The 24,291-nt window shown below is 34.5% G+C and overlaps 1 protein-coding gene across 1 annotated transcript in view; it reads left to right on the forward strand.

The window, feature by feature from the left end:
* Positions 1 to 9,964, forward strand: part of YIPF4 (Yip1 domain family member 4) — a 32,458-nt gene extending 22,494 nt beyond the window's left edge. The window contains exon 6 of the mRNA XM_006184608.2: positions 740 to 9,964. Coding sequence (XP_006184670.1) covers positions 740 to 877 — 138 coding nt within the window. The 3' untranslated portion in view covers positions 878 to 9,964. The remainder of the gene's footprint in view (positions 1 to 739) is intronic.
* Positions 9,965 to 24,291: the final 14,327 nt, after the last annotated feature.

Here is a 24,291-nt window from a genome sequence, read left to right on the forward strand (position 1 = left end):
TCATAATTTCCCTGATTTCTGCCCTTAAAGTTCTCCCTTTCATTTTATTCTGTTAAATGCCTTCAATGACTACATTAATAAATATTACATAAATTTCTAGTGGAAATAATTTAAAATTAGGTATGTGTATAATCAGAAAACTCTCCACCAAAATGTTGTTTTTCCTTTTTTTCATTTAACACTATACTTCTACCTAGTCCTGGGGAAATGCTGTGATACTAAGTATTATGTAAAATATTCACTTAATCTGTTTTCCTACTTCTTGGAAGGAAAAAAGGGAAAAATTTCTACTCTGTAAGGATCAGTTTTCTTTCAGCAAACAAATATTTTTCAGCAATTTATTCCAGTAATAGTTTTTCCAGAAGTTGCCTTATCTTAAGTCACCAGGAACACTTGTTAAAAGGACTCATCATTAGATTCTTCTCAGAAATTCTGATTCAACAGAACTAGAATGAATCCCATGATTCTCTTCTTAATAGGCACCCGAGGTGAGTCTTATGATTAGACAGGTTTGGTAACAAAAGACTTCATTTGCAGAAGTTAAGGAGCAGAGCAAGGATTAATATTATTAATAAGTTTTAAACATTCTCAGTAAGCTTTACTATTTACCACAATTGGTTGTCAGAGTTGTTCTTAAAAAATATTGTAAATGTTATTTTTACTCTGTGATACCCAAAGTGTTAATTGACTTGCTAATATGCTGCGTTTTTTTGTTTTTGTTTTTGTTTTTGTTTTAAAGCTCTTTGGTGTGTTTTGGGCTGCCTACAGTGCTGCTTCATTGTTAGTGGGTGAAGAATTCAAGACCAAAAAGCCTCTCCTGATTTATCCAATCTTTTTATTATACATTTATTTTTTGTCCTTATATACTGGGGTGTGATCTAAGTCATATATGAGTAGAAAAAGACAATGTTACATTTCTGTGGAGGCTGGGAATTCTTGTTTGAGGGGAATGAAGAAAACCTGTTGCTGGTAAAATTTTACATGTTCCAGATGTAAAGGCAGTTTAAAGTCTTTTTAAAACAATTTTTTTTTTGTATTTAATTAAGCAGTTGCAGTTATCTGAATTTTTTTGGTCAGAATTCTAAATTCTGTTTGATTCTTCATACTCCAGTGAATAAAATATAAAAGCACTGTGTTTTTAAGATTGTGTCAATGTTCACCTAAAAAATTGTGCCAAAAGCACCTGGAATGGTAATTATATTTTACTTGAAGGATAAATATGACAACATCCTGATAATCTAAAAGTGCACTTTTTTCTTTAGAGTTTTCTCCTGCATCACAGATCCTGTAGATATATATTTATATTTATACATATATATTTATGAAGTAATTCTTATTATTCACAAAATATATTTCTGAATAGCCTAAATATTAAGATATTTTAAGTCCAATGCTTAAACCTTGTTTAATTTGGCCATTAAACTTTTTATTTATAAATTTAAATTTGTTTTTAAATTGTATATAATTTTGAAAATCTCATACATGCTTCAGTATGTCCTTGTTAAGAATTCTTAATAGTAACAACTAAAACTAATTATAACAGTTGCTGAGGTTTGGTTTGTTTGGGTGTGCTTTTACAAACCACTTTTGAATGCCTAAACATCTGATTTATATTTTCTGTTTCTCTTTCTGACCAAAGGAGCAAGAGGTATAATGGATATGGCAGTCATTAAAATTGTCAATATGTAGAAAAACAGTAATATTTATAGCATCAGTAAATATTTTTAAGTGATACTTAAGTTATAAAAGTTGCTGGAAAGAGACCTTTAAAATCTTGTGGTCCTGAATAATGTTACATGAAGTAGAAAAAAATAAAATACTTCCCAGTTGTGTGTTTTGTTTTGTAACACCTGTCCTGTATTACTTGATATTTTGACAAGTATCAGGTACCCTTAACAAGCATACAATACTCGCTAAGGGAAATACTAAGAAATTTCTACTAGTGAAAATTTTTTTGCAAATAATTTCAGAGATTTCTAGATGTACCTTTAATTAATATTAGCTTGTAAAGTAGATAAAATATTTTATATCCATAAAGTAGCAAATGCCTAATAACTATTAGCAAGTTATTATATTATCCTTTCTGGTCTCAGCTAGAAGAATTAACTGCTGTTCTCAATATGGTAACATGGCCGTCTCTTGGTATGTATTCCTTTAGCAACCTTATCTGTCAGGAAATATCCAGCAATTCTGAAGCAAGCCTACAAAAATTTGCAAGATATCAAGCCTGTCTCTCTACCTTTCCACCTCTCCCTCCACCTACAAGAGAAAAAAAAAAATCAGATTTTAAGCTGTAGGAAAAGTGTGGAGCTACCCTTCAGCCAGAATAATGTGGGAAAATTATATAATGCTGATTTTTAAACTCAGCTTAGGAAAACAGATTAGAAGCACCAGAGGGGCAGAAATTCTAGAACCTAAAATAATATGAAATAGTATGGAAGAATCTGTAGCTACAGGAGCAGCAACTCTAGAATAAACATTTGTCACACTCCAGGAGTTCCTGAGATCAAGACTTGGTTATAATGGATTATTATATTTGATTTCATGGTATTGACCCTGGAATCTTCCTCAAAAAGCTTGGGGATCCATACCAGGCAGTAGAGTTTTACTAAGCAAAAAGTTAAGGTGTTTTAGGACCAACTTCATCAAAAGATGTTTTAAAAATTTTTTAATCTATCATTTCTTTAAGATGTGAATAAAAAGTTTACTTATATGGACCATGTTTATTCCTAATAATGTAAGATAAAGTGAGGTAATTGTGTTCTAAAAAAGCTTTTAAAAATAATAGCATTTAATCTTGGGAACTGCCCTGTTTTAGGGTATATATAAATGCAATTTATAATGCTTCAGGCACATCCAATATCTTCATGTGCAAATGAGCAAAGCAGTTAAAACAGATTGTTAGTTTGAAAGCACAGTTTGTAAATGTGTACAAGATACAGTACTGCTACAGCTAATGGTAAGCTGACCATAATGACCTCTCCTTGAATTTGTATATGATAATATTTTATAAGTCATACTAATTTTAAATCATGATTTCCAATCTAATTAGTAGTTCATTTGTAGTTTTAAACAGAACTAACAAGATAGTCTCTTCTAGTTATGTGTGTGTGCGTGTTTTAAGTGTTATCAGTTATGATCCTGATGAATGTTACTCCTTAGAAAAAAGAGACGTCTTTACTTCTGTTTCAAATTGATTGTAAAATAACTGAAATTTTTATTACAGATCAAAGTCTATATAATTTTTATTGTATTAAAATACAGTTTAGGAAGATTTCTAAAATTTTATGAACCTTTATTAAACTTGGCAATTTCTAAGGTCAGTAAGACAGTTTTATATATTATGTGTCTATTTCCAAAAATTCCCCAAATATTAATATATTAATATTTCTAAATTAGTGAAAATTTGACTTAAAATATGAGGTAGATTTTTTGTTTAAGTATTGTTTAAAATTTAGGTCATTAAAAATTCTGACATAATAAAACATTGAATAAATGCTTCTATAAACTAATAAAAACAATATTTTCCATATTCAACAAAACAATATTTTAAGATGATTGTTATTCATCTTTTCCATTTTTATTAGTGCATATTTTAGCTAGTTTAGGCTTTAGGAAATTGTGACACATTTGTTAAGTTTTGTTAAAATATCTTCTGTATGATTTTTCTTTTGTAATTGAACAGGTTGGATTTTTTGTTTGTTCGTTACAAGAAAAGAGAACAGCTCTCATCATGGGGACCATAGGGTGTCTCAGAATGTTAAAAAGGCCCTATTACAGGATGTAGGCTTGTTTATGTTGATACAGTTCTTTCCGATTACATGGCATTCTGAAATAAGTGTTGATAGAGCTGAAAATCACCTTCAGATATTCTCTGCTCTTGTTAGTTATATAAACAAAATAGTAGTATTTTGTTATTCTCTTTCATAAATGGTTTCTTTAATTGGACCCTTGTATTACATCTTACCTAGTACTACATTTTAATTTCCCTTTAGAAACTTTATTGCAAGTGCTCTATTCCTTATTTGTATAGTTTCCTGACAGTAGTTTGTGTGTTTGAGAGTCTTTGTCACTTTATAAATAAATCCCCAAGTATGATTTTGACATCAGTTAAGACTAGACATTCTTATATCTTTGCACCAGACATCATACTATTTTCTGAAGAAAATTCCACTTGTGAATACATTTTCTTTGTAACAAACTGGTATGAATTTTATACTCTACTGTGCCTTATGGGATATAGTGGTCTGAAGAGAAATGGTTAAGAGAGTATCCCCTATGCAAGGTATGTATTATTAAACATGAGGCTTAGGGTTAGGTTTCTCATTTGAAGTTCTTTTGATATGCTGAGGTTCCAGTTTGGAGGTTAATTCAAAGAAAGAATGTCAGTATAAATAAGATGATATTAGTAAAATAATTCCCTATTTTACATTTTGTATTGGTAGTAGTCCTGGTTTCAACTAATAATTTTCAGCAAGTATCCACAAGGTTTTACTTTGAAGATATTTATTTTATAGTTTGCAGGTGCTTGAAAAAAATTCCTTAAACATCCCTTCTGAACAGTTTAGGGATATGCTAATACTGTCACTTAGATTTAAGCTAGATATTAATATGAAAAATATTTTTGTAAAATATTTCAGTACTTGCAATTAGATGAAAAAGAATATGAAAACAAATGTAGGTATATGTATGACTGAAACTATGCTGTACACCAGAAACTTGACAGAACATTGTAAACTGACTATACTTCGATTAAAAAAAAACTTGCAATTAGAGTATATAAGGATTGTTAATACTTGTGGGGGAAAAGTAAGCTTTCCTACCTGTAGTAATTTTCTTAAATTAACACTTGGAATATTAAGTTAGATTTATTAAGAATAGAAACCTTAGTTTTTCTATAGTAGTTGCCACTCAGCAATTTTGATTAAAAATGAAACAGGCATAAAAAGCTTACCAAAGTATTTACATAGGATCAAATTAAATTACACAGAATGACTGGTTATGGGAGAAATTTGTCATCTGGGGAGAAAAAGATAACATAAAAGTGATTGCTGCTATTCACAAGTAAGTGCTCATTGTTGAAGATGAAATATTGAAATTCTGCATTTTCCTCGATTTTATAATGATTCTACTCACTTGTGGAATTAATCAGTTGCTATGTAAATATCACTTAAATAATGTGTATGAAATAATGAAACAACCCATATGTTTTATAGTCCTTATGCTAAATTTCTCTCTGATAATTATAGTGACTCCATAGGAAACAGTAAAAAATAATACTTGCTGATGATGATGGGCCTAGGCGCTGGAGTCCTTCATACTTAATCTGCTTTGCCAAATGAGATTTAGGAAAATATGTTGCCTAACACAAATTTATTTTCAACGAATGGTAGTGGTGGTAGCCCCAAGAACAAAACAAAACATTCAGAAGGAACAGCTTTTGAACTGGGTATGCTGAGTATGAAGAGATAGTTGATATTCATCAAGTATTTATTGACCCCTTTTTATGTGCCAGGTACTATGGTAGGTGCAGGGATACAGTGATACGCAACAAAGGCCACACACATATGCACACCCTAAACTTAATGAGCCAGTATTTTTTGAGACATAGACAATTAGTTTCACAAATTGTAAAACAATTGCAACAAATGGAGGGAGGTCTGTGGAGGCAAGGGAGTTTGTAACAGAAGAATTCCATGAGAAAATCCTTCCTGAAGAAATGCTTAAGCTGAGATTTTAGGGATAAGTAAAAGTTAACTAGGCAGAGAAGGGAGGGAGACTATTCCAGACAGAGGGAATAGCAGGTGAGTAGAAGGAAATGAAAACTCATTTGACTGAAGTTTAGTAGTTTATGAAATCAAACAGGTATGTTGGTACCACACCATACCTGACATTCTAGGCCATGTTTTCTTTGTCAGAGCTTTTGATTATGAATATGATATAAGAGATGTGTCCTTTTAGTACTAAGGTCAAGATCTGCAATTGTACTCTTGATATATCCCCAACAGAAATACATGTACATATGCCACAGGAGACATGACCATGGTAACATTCATAATAGCCAAAAATTGGACATAGCATATCCATCAACATAAGATGGATAAATAGGTACAATTATTCAGTGGAATCTTTTTGCAATGAAAATGGTTAGAACCATGTGCAAGAATATGGAGAATTTGTCAAGCGTTATGTTGAGTGAAAGGAGCTGACACCAAAGAATTTGCACCTGTTAACTCCATTTGTATGAAGTTCAAACACAGGCAAAATTAAGCAATAATATTTAGGGATACATATTGAGGTGCAACGTTTTTAAAGCAGCTTTAACAAGGTTTACACACCACAAAATTCATCCATCGTGAGTGTGCAATTTGATAATTTTTAGTAAATTTGTATAGTTGTACAACCATCACCACAATCCAGTTGGCAGAGTTATTTTTATAAAAAGCAAGAAAGTGACTGCCATAAAAGTCAGGTTAATGGTTACCTTTTATTGTGAGGGAGAAGGTTTGCATTTGGAAAGAATCTTGAGGACTTCTTTAATGGGTGATTTTTAATAATTCATTAAGCTGTATGTTTTGTGTGTGTGTGTTAAAGTGCATCTTAAAATTTTTAAATTGTTTTAGACAGGTTACACTTAATGTAGTTAAATTGCCACTTTGCATTTTGCTCTTTTCGTGCCATAACCATCTTCATGTTACCATTTCTTCAGAGAACTCTTCCTTGAATCTTGTAACTATCCAACCATGTGCCCCAGTTAAACTCTATTACATCATTGCTTATTTTATTCATAGCACTATTACTCTCTGTAAGTGTCTAGATTTTTCTTTAAATTCCTCCATTATAATGTAAGCCCTGTTGGGGCAGGGAAGTTTTCTGACATGTTCATTAGTGTACCCCTAGTACTTCTGTTGAATGAGTGCATGAACCGGGTCACCGAATCTCAAATTCAAATCCAGATCCAGTGAATTTCAAAGCCAGTAGCTTAATCATTAGTCTTTCATAAAATGTTAAAGTTAGGGAAAAGCTCAGAGCTCATCTAACGAGTGTAATCATACCTTATACAGATGAGGAAACTAAGGCCTAAGGAAAGATTGTCTAAAGTAACACTGTTGACCTGCAAAATTGGAATAAGGGCTTACATTTTCAAACCCTAAGTCAGGTGCTCTTTCCATTACAGCGTGGAACAGCACAATATAGGTAGTTGCTTCTGCCATAATTGAAACATCTTTCTTTTTCCTTTTTGATCTTTTTTATTCCACTTTTTAGAAATCCACTATTAGTTTTAGGCTTACAGGTACTTCATGTTAATATTAAATAATTAAGGTTCAAAAGACTGTTGTGAGGATTGAGTGAACTAGTTAATATAAAGCACATAGAATCATCCTAGTATTCAGTGAATATTAGCTATTAAACTGAGGTCATTTAGATCAATGAAACAGGAGGGTTTCCAGAAATGTATTCAATTATAGAGAGGAAGTTAGTATGTGAAAAGGTAGCGTGTCAAATTGGTATAAAAAGACGGATTATTAAATAAGTGAAGATGCTGCATCAGATAGCAGTGTGTTTGTTTTCAAGAAACAACCCTACGACCAGTGGCTTCACTTAATAGGAGTTTACATTTCTCACAGAAGTAATCCAAGGGTGTATAATCCAGGGCTGATGTGGCAGCTTAATGTCATCAAGGACTGAGGCTCCTTTTATATTTTTACTCTGCCGTTTCTGGTGGGTGGCTTTCTTTCCTGGTCTCAAGATAGCTGCTTCACCTCTAGGTATTACATCTAGATTCAAAGCAGGAAGAAAGGGAAGGTTAAGAGGCCAATGGAGCATGTCATTCAAAGTTGCCTTTATTTAAAAATCTGTCTGAAAGCCACATTCATTGACTTTCCCCTATTTCTTGGGGTAGAACTGAATCACTCCTTGCTGCAACGGTCTGGAAAGTATCTTAAGCTGGGCACGTTACTACCTGAAACAAAGTCACAGTTCTGTTAGTAAGGAACCAGGTAGGTAATGGATGCCAGATAGGTAACTAGCAGTGTCTGTCTGACAAAAACATTATAAGCCACTTAGGAAAATACAAGGCTGGATCTATACCTTAACTTCGTACACCAGAGTAAATTATGGATATATAAAATATTTTAAAGGCAGAACAAAATAGAAATTGTTTTCATATACTTTTTGGGAGGATAGGGCTTTTGAAGCATGACATAAATAGAAAAGCTAAAAAAGAAGAGATTAAGTAACTCGACTGTGTATCATTTAGGACAGTTCTGAAAAAGATAAATCTACAAATTGGAGGGAAATATTTGCAAGGCTACTGTAGATAAAGGGCTAATTTCCTTAATATGAGAACATTCACAAATTAGTGATTTGAAATGGGCAAAGCATATACATGGGCAATCATATAGTATACACTATGTAATAATAAAAATATAAATTGATAATTTAAGATGGACAAGGAATATAAATAAGCAACTCAGGAGAAATGATTAAAAAAAAACAACAAAATTTTTAAAAGACCAATAAATACATGTCCAGATGCACAAATTTGTGTTTGAATGCAGCTCAGACAACAACAACATTGACCTCTCAGTTTGTCAAAACCTTAAAAGATTGAGAATATCCAGTGTTAATTGGTTGGGATTATGAGCAGATATGATATTTAGTGGATAGACACTAGCATGGATGTCTCAGTTGTTAAAATACTGAAATTCGTCTGTATCAGTGGTAAATAGTATTACTGTAACTGAAATAGTACTGAAATTAATAAATTATTTAAATTTTAACATAAATTTGTTAGTTCTTTTGTGACAGCCATTGATAATGGACTTTCTGTTGTAATGACATTTGAGAAACAATTGCAACATCTATTAGATTGGCCTGTATCATGGTAAATACTATTGCTGCCTTGTGCATTACCCATGAATCATTTTATGTTCTAACAGTTGCTACTGCTTCTAAATAGTTTAGTTTTTAATTTGATTTTACTATTTTAGTGCATTGTAGTTGTTAGTTGAAAAGTTAATACAGTGTTTTAATATTTTAAAATAGAAGAATTTGTAACGAAATATAATGAACACCCCAAAACTGACACTATCTGCTATCAGTTGATGTGGAACATATGCATACCATATCACCCAGCAAACCCACATGTTCACCAGCACATGAATTCAGCACTGTACAATGGAACTTTCTGTGATGGTGAAAGTGTTCTGTGCTGTCCATACAGTAGCTACTATCCACGTGGCTGTTGAGCACTTGGAATGTGGTTAGTGCAACTGAGGAACTGATTTTTAATTTTATTTTATTTAAAGAGCTACATGTGGTGAGTAGCTACCATACTGGTCAGAGTAGTGAGTGTTCATAGCAACACCATTAATAATATCCAAACCTGGAAACAACCCAAATAGACAGTCAATTATGGTGTCACACAATAGAATACAAGATTGAAAGATCTGTAACTACGTGTAATACTACTCATCTCAGAAACTTAAGGTTGAGCAAAAGAAACCAGACACGAATACATGCTTTATTCTATTTATGTATGGGACAAAAACATTATGTTGATTACTTTTGAGTGGGAAGGAAAAAACTGAAAGAAGGTACAGGGGTTGGGGCTTCTGGGATGCTGGTATATTCTATTTCTTAATCTAGGTGCTGATCATATGGGTCTGTTCAGTTTGTGAAAAATTTTCAAGCTATACGCTTATAACATACACCTTCCTGTAAAAATGTATTTGAATTAAAAGTTGTAAATTGGAGAGAGAAAAAAAAACACCTAGAATGTTAGCAAAGTGTTGATAAGCTTCTTAACATTCTTTTTAAATGCTTTAAATGTTCATATTCTAAAATTGTGGAAGAACATAATGAACTGTAGCTTGGAACATTTCTTAAAACATCCTGAAATGTCTTTTGATATGGTGCAAAAATTAATATGAAATAAAACAAATGATTTTCATTTCTGAAATGAAAACATGACTTATTGCAAGTGATGTAAATGTTGAATGCAAACACTGTTTGCATTTCAACACTTGTAGTGTCGAAAGTGCTAAACTAACATTTCACCCCAAAAGCAATCATGTTCATGTAAAGCTCATGGTTCAAAGATTTGCAGTTATCAATAAGAAAATAAAAGGATATCATAAATCATTTACAACAATAAAGAAGTTGAAATAATGACTTCTAAAAATTTCACCTAGGAGTTTAAATTGATCAAACAAAAAATATTTTTAAAGGATCATCCAAATTGTTAACACCATCTACTATGTTGTTAATGTTGAGTACAATCAAGGATTTTTAGGCATGAAACATTTAATAAAACATTAATACAGACTTACTACAATTTAGATTTATAGTCTCACTTGTAAAAAAAAATGACAAAAACAGTAAAGAAAAATTTCAGTCATCACTACAAAGCTTCAATTAAAACACATAAAATTGTCTTAATTTACTTAAAAGGCAAAATATCACAATTTAAAAACCAGCTTGATGGCTTTCATTGATGCTGTGGAGCTAAAGATAACATATGGAGCAAGATAACAAACTTTATTACCGGTGTTCAAGGAAAACTATATAGAAACTTTACTGGGTTTTGAACAGACAGTACTATGGGATGCTAGGGAAGAACTCTGGAAATTTTGCCAAAGTTTTAGAAAGATTTCCAGATGTTTTAATTTGGCCCAAAGACAATAAATTTGATTATCTCCAAATGATGCAATAAAGGTGTAAATAAATGAATCACTTTTAAGTATTTTCCCAATAAACTGTATATTTACTATCATAAATTTATAGTAGCAAATGTAACATTTTTCTGAGAAAGTAATATTATCTGAAGAGCTTAGAATTGTGATAATGATAATTGAAATTACATCTTGGCTTCAGTGGGAGCCTATAGTGCTAGAACTACAAAAGTAACCTGGAAATCGTATCAAGCCTTGTATATTTTCTTCATTAGATATTTTGAAATCAGAGCAAACATTTAGGATATTAAAATATTTTTAGAAATTTGACCTTACTGAAAGTATTTAGCAGAGATACCAATTCCTTATTTAGATTTTCCAGAAAGTGTTTTAGTGGTTGAGGTTTATAAATTAATTTGATGGAAACTAAAAGTGTTTGAAACTGAAAACATGAAAAAGAAGCAGAAATTCTTTAAAATATGGAAATACATATGATATTGTATGTTAATTACAACTCAATATGATTTTAAAATAAATACGGAAATGCAATATGCCATTTGAAATAAAATATAAGGCCAATTCAAGTGAAACTATTATTATCTAATAAATTGTCTGATAACAGTTTGGTATATTCCTTTCTGTGGTGGTTAATTTATATGTAAACTTAACTGGGTCACATGGTGCCCAGATATTAGCATGTTTCTGTGAGAATGTTTTTGGATGAAATTAACATGAGAGGAGTCCTCCTGGCTGACTGCCTCTTAGCTGGGACCTCTGTTTTTTCCTGACTTCAGACTCAGAACTCTTCTTGGGTTGAACCTGTTGGCCTTTGGACTGGAACTTCACTATTGACTCTCCTGGGTCTCCAACTTGTCCGTTCACCCTGCATATCATGGGACTAGTCAACCTTTATAATCTTGTGAGCTAATTCCTTATAATAAATCTGCGTGTGTGTGTGTGTGTGTGTGTGTGTATGCAAACACACAAAAACATATTTGTAGAGGAATTTTATTATTGCTACAGTTATGTAAAATTTACAATATAGTTTAGCCCTTTTTCAGAGGTCATGAGATATATTCAGCTTTTTGCTGTTATAGCAAATATCCCTAGACTTCTGGGTTTCTTAGGATCATAGGTATGCTTTTATAAGTGTTTGTCTCTGGCAGCTATTGTTTCTTGATGTTTAGACTTCATATTGTACCCTCACATGGTAGAAGGGGCTAAGGAGCTCTCTGGGATCTTTTTTATATGAGCAAAATATTATATATAAATATATGAAATATATATTTATAAATATATATTATATATTTGTAACAATATATACATTTTATACATATTTATATATATGTATGTTTATATACACACACACACACACACACACACACACACACACTTCCTATTGGTTCTGTTTCTCTGGAGAACCTTGTAATATACTTTCTATCTTTTTTTTGTTCCCTATGCATAATCTTAAAACATGGATGTTTTATGTAAGTAACTTTTGTATAATGTTATTCTAAGTATGCTTTAGTGCTCATTGATTTTCAGGCACCTACATAATAGAAGATAGTGATACAATATTTACCTTTTTAAAGCACGAGGTATGCAGGCTTCCCGTAAGTGGGCTGGCATATGTGTAAACAGCTTGTCATAGAATATGGTTACCTGAAAGCTCAATTTCACTCACTTCTGAGTACCTTTTGGCTGTTCCTCAAATCTGGCTGTGGTCTAATTGGCACCCAGTGGGATTTCTCTCCTTCTGGTGATCTGACCCTCTAAGTCTGCCAGTGCCATCTGCTGTGGGGTTTATTTTCTTGGAAGCTGAATCATACTGATTTCCCAGCTTACAGGTTCATCTAATGCTTCTGTTGTACACTTTTTTTTAGAGCCTGAGTTTCCTTGTTTTACCATTGGCCTGGCCCATTAATTTGGAAAAGATAGGAAATAGAGATTTTTAGCTCTCTTTGCTTCTAATTATCTACTAACAGTGAACTCTCTTCTATGGATTTGGACCTGTTCCTAATAGTCTGTAGCCTTTGCTTATTCTGTGTGGTAGCTTTCTGGCTTTAATTTAATGTGTAATCATTCAGGTGCAAGAAACATCACATTTATCTGTTTTTCTAAATTAAATCTTATCTGAGCTTCCCCAGGATTGGCTAAAGAATTTCCACTACGGATGGAAAGTCAGATTCCCTAACTTTTCACTCGATCCTAAACGTTAACCCTTGGCTCTCCCTAATGCCAGATACGGGGTGTGGTTCATTGTTTTCATTCCATTGCTCCTTCTAGAGAATGCTGTTGCTGGGGAATGGTCTTCCTCTGTCTGGTAGGCCCTATTGCTCTTTAAGGGTCACCAAGATGCCTTACTGCCATCTCCCCACTGATCACAGGCTTTGCTCTCAAGGCCCCTGCACTTATGCCAACCTTAACCACCCTAGAAACGGCCACATAAGAGAAACTTGCCTAACATCTTAAGAAAAACCCCCAAACCCAATCCCCTTCCCAGCCCCCAGGACCTCTTTTTCTTCTCTGATTAGGCTACTCCTTTTATCCTCCCAGCACCACTATCTCCCACATCCCTATTCCATTCTCAATACCAGGTTAAGTCCTTTCTGACTTTTCCATGGCAGCCACTGAAATACAAAGGAGCCACAACAGGCCCTCCCTGCTTCCTACACGGACACCAGTGGAGAAGAACCCAAATTCAAGAGCATAAGGGCTTGATTGGAAAAGGGGTAATACCTCTCTATCATGATGAGGAACTACATTTCTATCATGATGGGCCAAGTCAGGAAAGTAAGACCAAGGTGATTTTTCTTTTAACTATACTATGAAACATTTCAGACTGATAAAAGGGTATGCAGATTAATGTAATCAACACCTGTGTTAAGAAATAAATTATTACTAATAGTTTGTACTCCATTATCACATTTTCCTTACTCCACCTACCCAACAAGAGTACCAACTCCTAAATTTAGTGACTTTCATTTCTGTGCATTTTGTTAAAATTTAGCTACATAGTTGTACACATATATATGTATGTGTATATATATATATCTATTCTTAAGCATTATATGTAGCATAGTTTGTGTGTTTAAAAAATTTATGTCAGTGATGTCTTTATATATTCTTTTGCATCCTGCTTCCTCTGTGGGGATACAAATAGCTGTAAATTTATTCAGTTCCACTGCTGTAGAGAATTTCCTTGAATGAATATACCACATGTTATTTATTTATCCATTCTCCAGTGAATGGGGCACTTAGGTTGTTACCAAATATTTGCTATTACATACAATGTAACTATGAACATTGTTCTCATATTGCCAGGTCCTAGGGCATGTGCATCTTCTACCTCAATATAAGCTGCTACATTGCTCTCCAAAGTAAATATAGCAGCATACTCTCTTACCAGAACTTTCCTTTTGCTTCACATCTTTACCAGGGTTTAGTGTTCTCAGAATTATTAACTTGCCAATCTGATGGTTCCTCATTTTGGTTTTAACATCCCTGATTACCAGTGGAGTGGAGCATCTTTTCATATGTTTGCTGGCTGTTCAAATTCCCTTTTCTGCAAAGGCTCTTGTGCATGTTCATACCCTCTGTTGTTGTTGTTGTTATTATTATTATTATTTTATAATATTGGGTTGTCTTTTTTTGTATTGATTTGTAGTTCTTTATGTGCTCTAGAAACTAATTCCTTGTCACTCATTTACATTTGCAGATACAATCTTCCACTCTGCAGCTTGTTTTTTTGCTTTGTTTGCAGAAGTTTTAGATGTATATAATTTTGAAACTTTACCATAATTGTATGTAATTTTCTTTCATGTGTGCTTTAATTTTGTTTAAAAAGAAAACAACAAACAACTCTTTCCTATCCTAAAGTCATATAAACTTATCAACCCTGGGAATACTTTAATCTTTAAATATTTATCCTGAGAGGGTAGGCCTGGAACCAGACTAACCAGGTTCTAATCTCAGCCTTATCACTTAACTGGGAGACCTTTAGCAATTTATTTAACTTCTATGCCTCAGTTTCTTCAACTGTAAAATGAAAATAGTGAAAGAGGTAGATACTGTATAGGATTGTAATGATGACTAAATGTTGATACAGACATAGCTTGGTGATACTGCGGGTTTGGTTTCAGACCACCAAAATAAAGTGAATACTGCAATAAAGCAAGTCACACGAACTTTTTGGTTTCCTAGTGCATAAAAAAATGACGTTTACAGTATACTGTAGTCAATTAAATGTGCACTAGCATAATGTCTATAAAACAATGCACATACTTTAATTTTAAAATACTTTATTGCTAAAAAATGCTATCACCTGAGTCAGCGAGTTATAATCTTTTTGTAATAACATCAAAGATCACTGATCACAGATCACCATAACAATTATAATAATAATGAAAAAAATTAAAATTTGTGAAAATTAACAAAATGTGACAGCATCCAGATGTTGGTTTCTAAATCCCATTCTCCATTAAAAAGAATCAAGACCGCTTGAAGAAATGCTTCATTCCAGGACTGGGACAAGGGAAATACAAGATGAGCCTGGCCCACATTTTCTTGAGCTATGTCAATCATATACTGTTTGAAGGAGCTCTTTATTGACCAAATCTGTAATAATGTGAACATCGAAATAAAAAAACTGAAAGCAAGGGAATATAACCTACTGAGTAAAGAACAGGACCACAATGATAGAACCAGATGGACAGAGAGAGAGATAGGAAAAGAAAGTTCATTTTCTCAAAATAGAAAGCCATGTAGAAGAAATGAGAAAATTAGCAAATTGTCATTTTGCAACCATCATAGTAACAATAATGGATGTTCAAACTTGTGGGTGAAACTGAGGAATAACAGTATTTAGATAGTCTCAAAGTATCTCTCTGAAAGATACCTACTAACTAAAAGGGGTAAATTAATAATTTGACAGTGGAGAAATCTGGCCGATCCTACCACCTTAACCAATGTCAAAGATAGCACTAATAATGAGAAAAACCAATATCCTATGTCTTTTGAAACACTGACAAGATTTCACTATCACTTTTTTGGTATTCTTGCCACATTGCATAGCCTGAATCTAATCATGAGGAACTACCAGACAAATCCAAACTGAAGGACAGTCTACAACATCAGTGGCCTGTACTCGTCAAAACTGTCAATGTCATTCACTGTGAAGAAAGACTGGGAAACTGTCCTAGTCTAAAGGATGATAAAGAGGCATGAGAATTGAATGCACACATTCATCTTGGATTTTCTTTTTGATTTAAAGGACATTTTTAGGAGAAATGGTGAAATCTGAGCATATGTAGGTTAGATAATAGTATCATAATAATGTCAATTTCCTTGATTTTAGGGAAAACACTACACTGAGGTGTTTAGAGGTAAAATGGAATGACATAACTTAGATGGCTCAGTAAAAAATTACACACTGTACACACACACACACATACAGAGGGAGGAGGGAAAAGCAAATGTAATAAAATGCTAACTGGTGAATCTTACCAACTGGTGAAACTTAAAAACAGTAAGTGAAAGATATCCAGGAGCTCTTTGTACTATTCCTGCAACTTTGCTGTCTGAAATTAAGTCAAATTAAAACTTTTTTATGATATATATGCTTATTGCCTTGATTGTAGGTGATGATTTCATAGTTGTATGCATATGTGCAAACTTATCAAATTGTATACCTTAAATATGTGCAGCTTTTTGTATATCAATTATACCTTAATAAAGTAGAAAAGTATTTAATTTAAATAAATGTAAAGGAGCTTAGAATGGTGCCTGGCACATAATAAGGAGTATGTGTGTTTGCTGTTACTGTAAGGACGGATTAGAAACTTATGTTATGTGAAGATATAAGAAGGTGAGGATAAAGAACATGAAGGTAGGTAACATTTTCCTTAGAATATCACAAGTCCCAGGAGTCTGGGGACTTGTGATAGTTTACTTTAGAGTTTAATGTAGCCTGGATTTTATTTTCACTTGGAAAGAATCTAAAAGCATATGATCTTAAAGTGGAAAGTGAAAAATAGCTTCTTATTTGAAAAGAATGGAAAGATTTTGTAGGCAGATTATAAGCACACCATCTGGTTAACTCAAGAGAAATCCTAACAGCTTAGAATTCACATTTGTGTCAGCCATGTGTGGTTTAAGATAGATCTCCCTAAGCTAAAAATATCAAATCATACTTGTATTGCTATTCATAATTTGAAAATGCCACTCAACTGCAGTGCTAAAGATTTCTATTTATCTTATCTAAGAGTTCAGAGTCCATTGTGGTTTATATATTCTCGAGTTCAAATGTTCACCGGTATGCAAGACAAATTCATCACATAAGAAACAAGCAAGGTTGGCACAGCAGTAGCATCTCTAAAATTAATTTTAGTTCTTTAAATATAGGATCACACCCAATGGTTCTTAACCAGGTACGAAGTCTGGAGACAGTTTTGGTTGTCACTACTGGGAGGATGGGAGAGGGGAGGGGATATTACTAGAGATGCCGCTAAATATCCTACAAGATACAGAACGGCCCCTCAACAACTAAGAATTATGTGGTCCAACATGTCAATAGTGCCTGAAGTTGCAAAATCCTTCACTAAATGAGCACATTTTCTAAAATTTCACATAGTTATAAAGTGCTTCTAGGAATGGAATCATGCTTCTAGTCATGTCTTGATACAGAATATTTATCTGCTAGCCTTGTGCCTGGTAGATAATATTACTCAATATATATTTGTTTACTCAATCTATTCTATGACCATTCTTATGGTTTTCCCTTCATTTTTATTTGCACTAAAACTGGACCAAGACTTCATTACTACCTGCCTCATAAGTATCCCACCCTTGTCTAATAATATAGCAAAGGAGAGATTTTTACACAGATTATAGGAAAGTGGAGAAAAGCCAATATTAATTAGAGATTGAATATGAAAGAAAACCAATTTATGTAGCTTCTAGTATAATGAACAAATTTTAAATAAAGACACTTATTAGGAAATCTCATTAAAACAAAAATTTCAAATGCAATTAGAAACATGGATAAGAATTCAGCTCTCCAAGGGTTCACACGCTGTGCAAATCTCTAATACTGTTCAGACGACAACTACTTGTCCTAGTTGTCCTGATAAGCTGTGGGGAGGATAAATCTCTCCCCATCTTCCTTTGCTTATTTTGTGCTTGAGGAAAATGATTTATCAGGTCACTTATCACTGCTCCACTCCCCAGGGAGCATAAGCTTGAAGATGCACCCCTTGCCCCTGTTAAAATGGAGACAATATGAACTGCTGAGAGTTTGTCTATACCACTTGGTTTTATTTTTCTCTATGACAGGAATTGTCCACAAAACTTTAAAAAATCTGTGGCAAAATCTCAGATTGTCTGATTGGCTTGAAAATGATGTGTAATGTGTTATACTCCGTGACTACCTCGTGTCTAGAAATCTCTCATGTGAGAAACAAGTGATGATTACTTAGCAAATATAGTGGTTACAGAAGAAAAAGCATTAATATTCTTTAGAAACATATACAATTTCTTATGTATTTGCATTTATTTGATTATGATGATTTTTAATTGTTTACTGTATTCTTAAATACTGTAGCAGTAACAGCAGTTCTCCCCACATTTGATATACTAAGGACAAAAGTTAATATATCTATTTTCAATTCAAGTTGGTTCTTTCATTTTTATTCGCTGTTTTAAGAAATTAATGTTTAGTAAAAAAAAAATTAACCAGTCCAGAGGACAGATAATGAAATGCCACAGCCCTTACTGCCATTCCTTCTCCATTCATTCCAATACTGCTTCTCTGGGACCACTCATTTTTGTTTGTTTTCTAGGTAGTCATCTTTATAACTCTGAATAATATTCCTATGTTAATATTTCTTGATGTGTCAGTTGTAGGCATTTACTCCTACCTTTGAAAGGTAAGGTCTTAATTACTTAAGCTACTCTCCCTTCTCTCCATTTTTAGTGGTTGTATTATCTTTAGTTATTCTATTGGACATCTTAAGATCAACTCCTGTTTCTTGTTCATCAACTGATTTTACAATAGCTTGTCCCCCTTGTATGTAAGATGAAGCCATCATCATACTCCTTTCCTTCTTTCCCCTTCTTCCACCCAACCTCTGTCACCTTCACTTTTGCTTTCTGTCCTTTTACTTTATGACATCAAGGTTAATGACAACTATACTCTGTTCTGTAACTATAAATAAATATGCACTGTTTTGTCTGTAACTGATTCTAAACTTTAAACAGCAGTAAACAACATTTGCTTTGTTATCACTATGAAAATATTACTCAGTGCAGAGGCAGGTGCTATGCCAGAACATTTCCTCCTTCACGAGTCCACTTTTTGACCCCTCTGCCATCTAAGAGAGAATGTCTCTTTCCTTAAATCCCATCAGCTGTCAAAATCAACCCATTTTGTCTTTGCTTCATGTCTGGACTGTCAGTCAGTCAGTCAGTTATTTGTTTGTTTGTTTATTTGTCTGTTTATATTTGGGGTGGGGGTAAAGAATCACCCAATCAGCAAAGACACTACAGGCTTGTATACAGAGATGCTCTTCAAAATATTTGACAACCAAGAGGGAACAGTCAAAGGGCTAATCAGAATTGAGTCTGACTGAGGCTCTGGAAATCATGCCTGGAGGACCCTTGCTGGACAGAGCATTAACTCTGGTGGATACATTGTAGGGAGGGTCCAGGTGGCCCCCAGGTGGGAGGGAAAGTGTGAAGGAGCACTGGGATGTCCAAGATGGTGGCTATTTCAGTATTTTAACCTCCTGTATAGTCATGCTGGTGAGTCCTGTCTCTCTGGGTTGGTCTCTAGCCTGAAGTTCTCGCAGGAATCAGAGATCCAGGTAGTATTCTAACTATCTATTCAGCAACTCAGCTTCCAAGGTGTTAGGCAAAAATCCAGCTCTTCAGAAATTGAGCCACAAGTGTAGAAACTCAGCTCCAGAGGGGATGTTATGCCAGATGCTGAGAAACCTGGAACAAAGGTCAGATCAGGATAAGCAGCAGTCTTCAGCTATTGCTTTGAGCAGGGTCAAGGTTGGAATCACAAAGAAGGACCACTGGGATGGGGGGTAATTAGGAAACCTGGATTGGAACGTGAAAGTCCAGGCAGAATGTTTCACTATATTATTATTCTCTGAAATCTTACTGATTGTACCAACCAGGGTTCAGCGCAGGAAACAGAAACCATTGAAAGTATTTTAAGCACGAAGGGATTTATAATGCAGATTTATGTGCTCAGAAAATCTTTGAAAGGGCCGAAGGAGCAGATTCTAGGCTGGGACTCCAGGAATGACTCTTACAACACTACAGAACTGACTCACCAGGGGGAACTGCCTTCTGAGGGCACTACTTGGAATGACTGACTTCAAGACCACAATACCATGGATACATTCCAGGGTTCAGGAATCCGGTATGGCTCCTGTTGCCACAGTAACTGCATCTCAACCCCCAGGAAGCTGTATAGAAGGAATACTGAAAGTGCCGCTGTAAAAAATAAACCCACGCATTCCAACGACCTCACCCTGCAGCAGAAAAATTAGCCAGAGGAGCAGGAAAATAGCATCCACCTTGATGGTGCCTCCCAAATTTCACACGAATATGTCTAATTTGTGGAAGCTAATTCACATCCAGAGCTGTACCTGCAAAGGAGGAAGGACTGTAGAATTTAGTGTTCTAGCCTCTCCAGTACAGGAATGTACTCTGGAGGAGGATAGAATGCAGGCTGTGTGAACCAATCCACATTATCCACTAAAATGACACACCAACTTTAAGGTGCAAAGAAGTACACTGAGTGGGAACAGGAAGGACCACTCAAGGTGTCAGCTGGAGGCCAGGTGCTGTGTAGAGGTGCTGAATTCAAGATCAAACATTTTCCCATGGTGTTTACAATCACTGTGGGCTTGATTTGCTTTTAACACTAGTACCATATTGGTCAATCTTTTCTCCTTTCAAAAACTTATTTGACAGTATTACTTTGTGAGTAGGTAATGCATTCATATCGTTCAAAACTTGAAAGGTCCACGAGGAAACAATCACATCTTTTATGCGTATGCTTCAGAGATACTTTATATACACAAATATAAGCATATATGTGTATCATATTCTCTCTCCCTTTTTACACAATGATGGTCGTTTTGCACCTTGCTCTGAACTGTATTTTTTTTCACTTCCCAGTAGATCTAGGAGATTATGCTACATCACCACAGAAAAAGCCTCTCCATTCTTATTTATAGATACCTAGTATTCCATTGTATTATTTTTAACTACAATTTATTTAGTTCCCTATTGATGTATGCTTTGATCGCTTACTTTTTTAAAAAATTAATTAATTTTTGTTGTTTTTTGGTGGGGAAGTAACTAGATTTACTAATTTAATTTTTTTAGAGGAGGTACTGGGGATTGAACCCAAGACCTCCTGCATGCTGAACATGTGCTCTACCACTTGAGCTATACCCTCCCCCTGCTTGCTTCTTTTGCTACTACAAATAAAGCTTTGAGAAACAATGCTGTACACATGCCATTTCACAAGTCTGCAGGCATATCCATAGGAAATTCCTAAATGTGGAATTGCTCGTATTTTCATTATTTATGAAAAAACATGGATTAGAAATGATAAGGAAGACCTGAGAGCCTTAAGATCATTTTGCAGAGGAAGGTAGCCCTAATGTACTTAGATTTGGGTCACCCTATCGTAGATCCTTTACGACTTTCATTAGGACCTGGTGAAAAACAGTTTCACTTGCCAGCTTGTCCCTTAGGACTCCAATGATCAACTTGTCCTCTAAAATTAAGTAAAACTGATTAAGTAAACTTCCCTTTTATGGGACAGTTTAGCATTATCTATCAAAATAAATAATACATGTACACTTCACCTTGCAGTTCTGCTAGAATCACCATAATATCTAGCTTCTAATGTGTAATAGTAAAAAGGACAAGATACATTCATATTTGATTGTAAGTAAATGTTTAAAAGTTCTAGAATGATATGAAACTAACAACAGTGGTTAACTGTTAGTGGCAGAGGAGGAGAAGCTAGGCAAATGGAAGACAAAAGGAGGGAGGGAAGGCAGGGTGGGTAAGGGAAAGGGGGAAGGAGAGGGAATGATTTTTTAAATATAGCATAAAATAAACTTTAAGCAAAATAGTCCAGAAACCCCAATATTCCTCCAAAACCTCTGAAGTTCCCATGGTACCCACATATTTCCTAGCTGTCTCTGTCTTTGAGTTCTTGCTTCTACTGACTTGTCTGGATTTTTTTCCTCTCTGCTGTTTTATCTCCCACACGGTGTTGTCTGGTGTTGTCCCTTTGCTGCCCTGTGTTACAGCTCTGCTTCATCCTGATATATTCAGTTCCCAAAGCACCACCACAAGGCTACGAGGAGCACGTTTACTCAAGGAGCACATGGTACCACATTATGGCCAAACAAAGAACCTCAACTTGGAGGCTGTTCTTAAAAGCCCCTCAGCCACTCTCTCTTCATGATTGCCTCTCCACAGAGAGCCTTGTAGCTGGGTGCTTGTCTCCTCTTTGACCTTCTCCCCTGTCCTCTAGTGTCACTCTCCAAAGTCCTGTGAACTTCTTAAGCAAAGCAGTTTGTCTCCCAGTCCATTTCAATGGGCCTCAATCGACCAAAAGCAGCCGTTAAGATATGTGTGTGTGTGTGTGTATGAACTTTTTATTTTGAAATAATTTAGACACACTGATTCTGAATACCTATCACCCAGATTTCCCTAATGTCAACATCTTTCATAACCATAGTACATTTATCAAAACCTAGAAATTAACAGTAATAGTACAATAGTATTAACTAAATGACCAACGTTATTTGGATTTCATCAGATTTTCCGTTAGTGTCCTTTTCCTGTTCAAGGATCCAATCCCAGGTCCCACATTGAACTTTGTCATCACATCCCCTTAAATCTCCTCCAGTCTGTGACAGTTCCTCAGTCTTTCCTTGTCCTCGTGACCATAAAACTTTTGGAGAACACTGAAATTGTGAAGAGTACAGTTCTTTGTAGATTGTCCCTTAATTTGGATCTGTCTGATATTTTTCTCTTGATCAGATTGAAGCTATGCATTTTTAGCAGGAAACTTCAAAGTGATGTCCTTACCAGGAGGATGTGACATCATGGGGTATGTGATGTTGCTATGTAAAGGAATTTCAGAACTGCTAACCTCTATGCCTGTGAGAAACAAGTTCACTAAGGTACAGTACTTCACGCAGTAATTCTTTTCTTAAACTTACAGTATATAGTCAACATACATGTTTTCAAAGCCACTTAGATTAGTCCTTCTCTGCTTCATTCCCTTTAATGTGCTTATGTTATTTATTTGTAATAAAGTGAAGTTCATTTGTTGTAATTTATATTCTCTTTTGGGTTTCCTTCGGTCTGGTTGAATTTTTAGAAAGTTTACATTAAGACACGTTTTTAAGGAAAGTATATTCTCTTCAGGAGAAAGATTCTGTTGGCAGCTCTCTTAAAATAGAGGCCCAGCTAAGTTAAGCCCAAAAATATAATTTGTTTGTCTACTCGGACATTTTTGTTTTTTTTTTTAACAATTGTGAATTCCTTGCTAATATTAAGAAATTGGAATATTTCACATAAAAAGTCCAAATTGACAGTTTTGCTTAAAAGAATCAGGTGTATCTACCCTGAGCCTGCCTTCCCATATGAAAACAATTCCAACACAGTAGGTCTGTTGTGGGACAAGGAAGTTCCCCTAGAGGCCTGAAGGGCTCCAGTGATTGAGACCTACTGCTCAGAGGGACAGAGTGAGGCACACGTGGAAAAGCCAGGGTTAGAACAAGATCCTCTGATCCAAGCCATCCTCTCATTACACCATGTTCCTTTTGAGCATTAATATCAAATTAATAAAATCATACCTTTCAAAGATTTACTGTAGAGCACAGGGAACTATATTCAATATCTTGTAATAACCTACAATAGAAAAGAATATGAAAAAGAATATACACATTTATACACCTCTGAATCACTGTGCTATACACCTGAAGCTAACACAATGTTGTAAATCAACTATAGTTCAATAAATAAATAAAAAAATGAAAATGAAAAAATATGTACCTTTCTGTGGGAAGTTTAGTATAGTGACTAAAGGGACAGGCTATGAAGTCAGACGGGAGTTCAAAGTTCAAACCCTGGCTCCTCCATTTACTACTATATAATCTTCCTTATTCCTTTAACCTCTCCCTAACTTCCTTAACTTGTTAGGACTTCAGTGGCCTCATCCATAAAACAGGAATAACAACATTTTGCACCTTACGATTGTGGTAAAGTATGTCAAAGGTAATGTTCAAACTGTGTACAGCCCAGTGCTTGTATTGAAAAGTTCACTGCAGCCGCTACTTTACATGTGAGATTGCTCATCAGGGACTATTCAGCATCATGATCAGTTGAATAAATGAACAGAGGAATGATCTCCTAATTGGTTTTCCTATTTCTGCTTCTGTAGGGTGAGACAAGTGAGGCACTTAAAGGGGTGCCAAAAACCTTGGTGATCCAGATAAATCGTATTTTAATGAAATACTTTTTAAAACCAAAACAAATACCAAAAAATGGTGGGAAAGCATTAAAA

The sequence above is a fragment of the Camelus ferus genome, chromosome 15 (genome assembly GCF_009834535.1).
Source record: "Camelus ferus isolate YT-003-E chromosome 15, BCGSAC_Cfer_1.0, whole genome shotgun sequence".
NCBI classification, from domain to species: Eukaryota; Metazoa; Chordata; class Mammalia; order Artiodactyla; family Camelidae; genus Camelus; species Camelus ferus.